At 33.4% G+C, this 7,854-nt stretch overlaps 1 protein-coding gene across 2 annotated transcripts; it reads right to left on the bottom strand.

Moving 5' to 3' along the window:
• Positions 1 to 1,916: 1,916 nt before the first annotated feature.
• Positions 1,917 to 7,455, bottom strand: LOC120075382 (ankyrin repeat protein SKIP35-like). Of its 2 annotated transcripts, XM_039028723.2 has the most exons (5): positions 7,116 to 7,455; positions 6,796 to 6,896; positions 5,861 to 6,649; positions 4,274 to 4,706; positions 1,917 to 3,133 (listed from the first exon to the last, which is right to left on the bottom strand). In XM_039028723.2, the coding sequence occupies exons 3-5, from the start codon at positions 6,490 to 6,492 to the stop codon at positions 2,327 to 2,329; spliced, it is 1,872 nt and encodes a 623-aa protein (XP_038884651.1). In that variant the 5' UTR covers positions 6,493 to 6,649; positions 6,796 to 6,896; positions 7,116 to 7,455; the 3' UTR covers positions 1,917 to 2,326. The 2 variants fall into 2 exon arrangements, with proteins under 2 accessions (XP_038884651.1, XP_038884652.1); XM_039028724.2 differs by lacking the exon at positions 6,796 to 6,896 and having other exon boundaries at positions 7,116 to 7,393.
• Between the last annotated feature and the right edge of the window lie 399 nt (positions 7,456 to 7,854).

The raw sequence follows: 7,854 nt of genomic DNA, 5'->3' as shown, positions 1-7,854 counted from the left end.
CATTTTTGGTCGATGTATGTTCTACCCACCTCGTTATACTTTGGGAGTTTTTGGGAGTACGGTGGGATGGAGTACTCCTTATTTGGTGTTCTAAGATCTATTGTGTGTCTCATGTGGGTCTAATGATTTATCAACCTTAATCTCAGAATTTATTAATTTCTTACCTTGTGAGGCTTACGACTAAATAACTTTGAAAACAAGATGACTTTTTAGATTAAACGAAACTTTTTGTAATAAAATTTTAAACTAAGATAACATCTTTAGTAGCATAATCTAGTGAATAAAATTTACATTTATATTCTAATCTCAAAATACTTGGTATTCATTTTGTTTCATATTTAATTGTTTAATCATAATTTGGAATATGGATGAAATAAGTATTCATGAAGGGGAATTTACGTAATTTGGTATAGCGATAATGTCAGTTGGGAGTCAATTGACATTATTTTTTAAAAATTGGGTTATCCGTACAAATTTCCCTGGAAATAGCTTCTCCAAGAAATAAAACTTCAAATAGATTCTAAAATTGTGATCCTTAGGGCATGTTTAAGAAAATTTGAAAACAATGGATTAAATGAAAATAAGGTTGTATTCCATGTTTTCAAATATGTATTTGTTTGTACAATTCAAAAATTGAATTCTAATTTAAACAATTGAAAACTAATTGTAGTTACCCACTAAATATTAGTTGATAATAAACAATTATTAATTTATTTATGAACATAACTTTGTGTTAAAAAATTGTATAATTATTATTTTGTAATATTATATAATTTATAGATAAATTAAAATTTTTGTCCCAATGGTTTGGAAGAAGTTAGAATTTAGATATTATAGTTTATAATTAGAATTTTTTATGGTTTGATAAAAGTTTCATAAATAGGTCCTATTATAGAAATCATTTAAGAGGATTTAACAAACCATAAGGACTATATAAGAAGTTATTATCAAACTATATGAACTAAACTCTAGATTTAAAAACCATATGATCTAATTTTAATTTTATCAAACCATATGAACAAAATTTGGAATATAACCTAACTTATAATATACAACATAGTATAGTTTCTTTGATAGTATTTGCTACTCGAATAATCGTTGCATGTGTAAATATGAATTAATTCAGACTGTGAAACTACAAATGGTTCATTAAATTCATTATTGTTTGTTTGATGGTATCTGCTAATCAGATAATCGTTGTATGTGTAAATATGAACTAAATAATATACTACATAATACTTATTTTAATTTTTAAAAGATTGAATTGAGTTTATAACATGACATACTATATTTCTAAATGTTTTTATCTTTATTTAATATAATTCTGCATTTTAAATTTTAAAATTAAAATTTTGGATACAATAAAAACATAAAAATGTTGTTTTCAAAATTTACATCGTTTGAATCATAGAATTCGAAAACAATTTTTAGGAACAGAAGTCAAATTATCTGTAAAAAAAACACTCGCTGAACTAGTAAATCTAAAAACATAAAACAAAACCCACATTACAAACCAAATATGCTCTTAATTTGTACCCATTAAAAGTCTCTAAATTTTCAAATTTTACAATTTAAATACTTAGTGTAATTCTAAACTTTTTTGTGAGTCTAGACCTCCATCATTTGGGTTGATGTAGCCATTTAAATACTATTCGTCTTTTATTTTAATATGAATAAATTATACCTATATGATCTTGCACCATTTTACAGTAAAACCGTATGTTTCTTACATTCTTTTCCCCTTGTCGAACCAAAGAAAATTATCATGCTTGCTGCATCTGGGAATATGAAAAGCTCACAACCTTGAGCTTCATTATTAAAGCAAGAGATAAAAAGAACAAAACATTGGTACCGACCTCCAAGACGAACACGCTAGTTACAGACCCAGACTACAGATGATGACACTACTAACGACATGATATTAAGTTTCCTCATTATCATTAATTCACATGTGCAGAGAACAAAAGATGATATATACCGGTAATGTACACATCGTTCAGATTGAACCTTCTAACAATGGTTGCTTCACGTCCTACATTACATAGCATCATGTGCGTTAACATAAGATATGATGAACCATTCATTCAAAACAGTGCCACCTATCTCGAAAATAACCAGGCAGATCAACTTCAGAGGCTAGAAAGAAAAATAGCCAAACCGCAAATGCTTCGCGCTATCCCATTAAATTGAATATCGATCACATTCCGCAATGCTATCTTTCTCATTCTCTATCTTGTTCTCCATTTCTTTCTTGTTTCTTTTCTTTTCTTTTCTTTTTTTCGTTTGAACGAGTGGGAGATGAAAGATACAATGACGAAGAGTCTTGCTAAGTAACCTTGAACTTGTGAAGCAAAAATGGAGGAAGATGATGCTCCAAAACAGCCAAGAGCTCCCTACCTTTGCTCACCTCTTCCAACACTCCACCTCCAAGCCTTCTAGCGGCTTCAACCAGCTGCCCCCTCAGCTTTTGCGAAAATAAGTATCCGTTCACCTTTATACATTCCCTATACAATGGTAGGTAAGCTATTGCAACCCTCAGGGGTGCTGGAATATCCCTCAAAGAGATTGGGGATCCACCCCACCTCAAAATCCGCACAAAGTTCAAGTAATTTTCTTGACCTTGTCTCAACCCATCCACATAAGCCGCCTCCGACCAGTGCTCCCGAAGAAACGCCCTAAGCTCCGGAGCAACAGACTCATCGCTCGACTTGGAGATACTGTCTGCAACAGCATATGTTGCAGAAGGATCACCAAGAAAGTTGGAATGAAGGAGAAACTCCACACCATCAAGAGAACCACTACTTCGCTCCCCAGCAGCCTTAAGAATTTCAATGCTTAGGGCAGCAAGTACGTGTTGAGGAACATGGGGAAGAAGATAAGCAGCAACATTAATTTGGCTGCTCGATGTAGCCGCTGTGAGGGCCAAGCAGAGTTCCATGTCCTGACAACCTCTTTTCACAAACCACTCAACAACTGGCAAACATCCCCTTTCAGCTGCTCTCATCAGAGGACCCAAAAAAGCTATGGCGTTACCCTCTTCCACCAAGCACTCCATTGTGCCAATCTTACAGTAGTGAGAAGCAAAACCTAAAGCAAGATCAACATCAACGTCCAAACTGTTCCTTTGGGCAATCTACAGAAATTTCACAAATCAGAAATAGGGAAGACGTGAGTACAAGGGTAATGAGACAGAAGTTATTAATGGTCGTTTTGCTTATTGTGCTAGGCATGGTTCCTCAATTCATGTAAAGGAAAAATAAAATTTTGCATCAGACAATATGGATGAACACAACATAATTCCTTGTCAATTAATAGTACTAATTACCAAAACCCCATTTGATAACCATTATTTAAAATTTATATTTGTCTCTTCCCAATTTTCCTATTATGATTTTTCACCATCCTTAAAGAAATATTTCAATTTTTAGTTAAATTCTAAATACGAAAACAAATGGTTGTCAAGACTTGATTTTGGCTTTTCAAAACATAGGTAGAGAGTGAATAAGACAATACAAAAACTTATGGATGGGAATAGTGTTTTAATCTTAATTTTCAAAAACAAAAAACCAAATAGATATCGAATAGGGCAGATAATAATTTCTGACACTTTATCTGGGTGATGGAACATTCTTATAGATGTTCAACTATATTTCTAGTTTTGTATTTCTATATTTCAAGCATAATTCATTTTTACAAGCTATCCTACACATCAGAAGTGGCCATGTGCAACCACCGAATTTGCAGTAGAAAATATCAACTAACTTGAGATAAAACTTAATATTAATGAAAAAAAAAAAACTACGGCTAGTAAAAATACATGAAGAATATCTATCGAGTGAAACAATTTAATGAAATATTCGCAAACCAACAGATGAACTAGGGAACATCATGCATATGCAGGAGCCAAATGCCACATTCAATACATAGCAAAACGTCAAAATGTATGACATTAGATGTGACATGTGATTGACATAATCAATTTAAAATTTCTATATACTTCTAGAGTCAGCTTCAAATCTTCAGATATTATATCTCATAGAAAAAATCTTCAAATATATAGTACTCAGGAAGCCCAATGATACTTCCATGTTTTGGCTCATAATAGAAAGAAAATTATCAGCGTAGTTGAAGCTTTTGGAAAGATACGCTTCAGATGCACATTGATCAGATGAAGAAAAACCTCAAACAAATTTCATAATGCTCACCCTCAAAACCACCAAATCTGATCTTTCTCAAGAAATAAGAAGCTGATACGAACATCAATCTACTGTACCTGTAATAAAATGCGCACAAGTTCTGTGCTTCCAAAGCGAGAAGCTTCAAGGAAGCACTGGTTAACATTGTCAGCACCACCCTCCACCAGCAAACATAATAGACCTTGGATTGCCGTTGCTGATATTCCAGTTGCCCATCCAGGATCAAATGAACTAGAAAAGAGAGTGAGTGGGAAACAAGCAGCATCAAAGGCTTCCGTAAAATCTTTTCCAGTAAGTTGATTGCCAGCAAAATCTAGGAACATCTTGAAAGCAGATAACTGAAGTTGGATCTCAGCAGCTGAGCTCTGGGTCACTCGGTCCTTATTTCCATGGCACTCAGAATGGAAACCTATGCATTTCAGAGCCCACTCGGTGAACTTTTGAACCTTAGTACCAGCCTCTGCTTTTAAGACCTCATCTCCATTGCATTCTTGGAGACGCTCACGCAACCTGCAATTAATGAAATGTCAAACGTAGAAATATATGTGTCAGAATGACAAGGAAAAACTTATTGGCTTGTTGCACATTATAGACATTTTGATTGAATGACAGATGTCATAATATTAGATTTAATTAAACAATATAGGAACAAAGAACGTTTCTAAGCTACAAGCCTGCCTCACCAGCAAGAGTTAAGAAAGAGAAAATAAGAAAATTAGTATGTGAAAGAAAAAAATGGAAGTTATACAATTTGTACTAGACTACAAGGAAGAAAAATGTATATTGCCATTGCCAAAATCCTTAAAAGCACCCCAACGTAACAGAACCAAGACTCACTCGATTTAGTTATTTGCATCCACGTAGTTATAAGTCAGTTAATTCAAGGAAACCAAACGAAAAATGTCAACATTTTCCAACTTCTCATAACTAGTTGGGAGAAGAGCACAATGAGAACTTAAACAACTTCTGTTTAAGATTCAACAAGGAACACAATGAACTATTAAGGGGTCATTCACATTTGAGAAATAGTAAAGCCATTGGTCATCAGTTCGCACCCAAGGGATCCTCCCCCCTCAACTAACAATAATTGAAATGGACATATAAAAGTTAATAGAGCCAAAAATGAAAATAAATGAAGTCACCAGTTAGCTAAGATGCTATAAGGATTATATATGATAACTAGATTGAGGGAGATAGCTATTGGCTACATATTTGGACAGATAATTCTTTGTACTACACTTTCTCTTAATAGAAGTTTTGTTTTCTGTCCAATACAATACTTGAGAGTTCCAACAGTTCACTATATCTGTCAGGCCCTATACTATGAAATTGTAAGTTAAGAGTCTAAGACTGGTTTCCCATCTCATTTTTCCTGCATCAATCAATCCTTTTCTTCTTCTTTGTTCCTTTTTTTTTTTCTCTCTTTTTTCTTTTATAGTGTTTTTTTTTTTTTTTTTTTTTTTTTTTTTTTTTTTTTTTTTTTTTTTTTTTTTTTTTTTTTTTTTTTTTTTTTTTTTGTTAGGGTGCTGGCCTGCTGTAGAATTCTCTGGATAAGATTTCTGATGGCGGTAAATAAACATTCCTGAGAGAGAGACGGGAGTCACGCAGATGATTTTGATTGTCATAAAAATAAACTCGTGTAGCAATAAGAACTTATGCTTCACCTCTGTGCCATGACAGTTACAGTATCTGCAAGACTCATTGTTCGACTCTGACAGGCAGAGACACACGAAGCCAGAAACGAGGTCCTAAGAGCTGCTCTCGTAAAATCATAAGCTCCGCTCACAATAATGTTCTTAATTAACCCAGTTATTCCATGAAGCTCTTGTTGTGTGCTCAAAAACCAGATTGAATCCAAGGTGATACACAAAGCATCATTAAGAGTCTGAGGATCTGCCAACGCAATCAAACTATCTGCAAGCTCCCAATCATGTGAGCTTACAACACCTTGAAACAACCGTCCCAACTCAAATCTGTCTTGTCTGCTAAGTTTCTTTTCATGACTAGACTTCCCTTTCTTTCCCTGCTTATAATCTGTCACCATAAGCATGGACTTGTGACTCTGTTCACTGGAATTACAACCATGAGCTAGAACGGACTCTTTCTTCACAAGAGGTCCTTCTCTAGAGAATACAACACTACTTCCCTCACCTTTCTCTGATGCAGGAGCATAAGCATCAGCCTTCTGAATATCAATTTCATTCTCATCAGTTTTGATTTCCATATTTCTGTGATCAAACATTAGAGCTTCATCAGCCACATTGTCCCTAATTGGAACCAAAACTTCTTTCTCCATCCACCCGCTCGATTCAATTTTTCTCCGTACCCCTTCTTCCAAAGAGCACACAAACACCCCAAATCAAACAAAATTAATTCTCCGTCATTCAACAGCTCAACAACATCTACAATCTCTTCAACGAACCATTATATCGACGTACCCCCCAAAAAAAGAACTGCAAAAATAAAAAGACAAACATCAAAGAAACCCGAACGTTAAAATCCAAAGTCGAAATAATAATAAAAAATAAAAAATCACCCAAAATACAAAATAAACTGAATTCCAAAACAATCAAACTCAAAAAGGGAATCGCTAGCATACCGTCCAATCAAACAATCAAAAAAACCATCGGGAAAACCTCCCCAATACGAGCTCCAAGCCCAAGAGTCCAACACCACCACGAAGCAAACCCAATTCACAGACTAAAACCCAATTAAAAAGAAAATTCAGGAACAAAAAGATATAGATGTAAAGTAAGAAATGAAGATGAAAATGAAGAAAAGAAGAAACAATTAAAAAAAAAAAAAACCCTTGAAAGAAGTATGAAGCAAAAATCAAGGGCATCAAAAAGCAGAAAACATTGAATCGAAGCGAATCAAAGAAGAAGAAGAAGAAGAAGAAGAATGAATCGAAGGGCAAACCTGAGATTAAAGGCGGAGAGAGGAGAATGGAGAAATAGAGGAAAGAAGAAGAAACCCTTGATCTTCTCTCCCTGTAAATTTGAGGAACATGAAATCCCTCTTCTTTTTTTTTTTTTCTTTTTTTTCTTTTTTTTCTATTTTCAGTTTTTTTAACGCAATTTGTCTTTGTTATTATTAAACAATTTATAAATTATGTTTTTTAAAAATAAAGTATTTATAATTTTTATTCCATTTTTCAAGAATAAGAGGAAGGCCGTAAAAGTGAGTGACAGAGAGAGAGTGAAGAGTAGTTTTTTTAAGACATAATTAATTAAAAAATAAAGAAAAAAGAAAAAAATATGGGAAGTCATAATCAAATATATATATATATACCATACATATAGAGAAGCAATTATTCATTGGAGGGACCCACTAATAATGATTACTCTTTTCTTTCTCTATAAAGTCTTAAATCTCAAGTCTTAAGAAGACAATGGGTAGTAGTACTGTAGTGGCCCCCACCTCAACACCTTATTTTGGTTTTTTCTTCCCTTTTTCTTCTTCTTCACTTTTTTTTTGGTAGAAATAAAAGCAAAAAACAGTGTTTTTCTTTTTCTTTTTTAATTGGTGTTTTATTTCTGTAACTTTGGTTTATATATGATGTATTTAATTGTAAAGATCTTTTTTTTTTCCCTATGAGGATGGATGACATATTTGATTGGTATATATTTTTAACTATAAACAATTTCAAGGAGTGTGA

The sequence above is a fragment of the Benincasa hispida genome, chromosome 4 (genome assembly GCF_027475165.1).
Source record: "Benincasa hispida cultivar pf3 chromosome 4, pf3_genome.v1.1, whole genome shotgun sequence".
In the NCBI taxonomy this organism is placed as follows: domain Eukaryota; kingdom Viridiplantae; phylum Streptophyta; class Magnoliopsida; order Cucurbitales; family Cucurbitaceae; genus Benincasa; species Benincasa hispida.
This window is presented reverse-complemented; position numbering and strand designations above follow the sequence as displayed.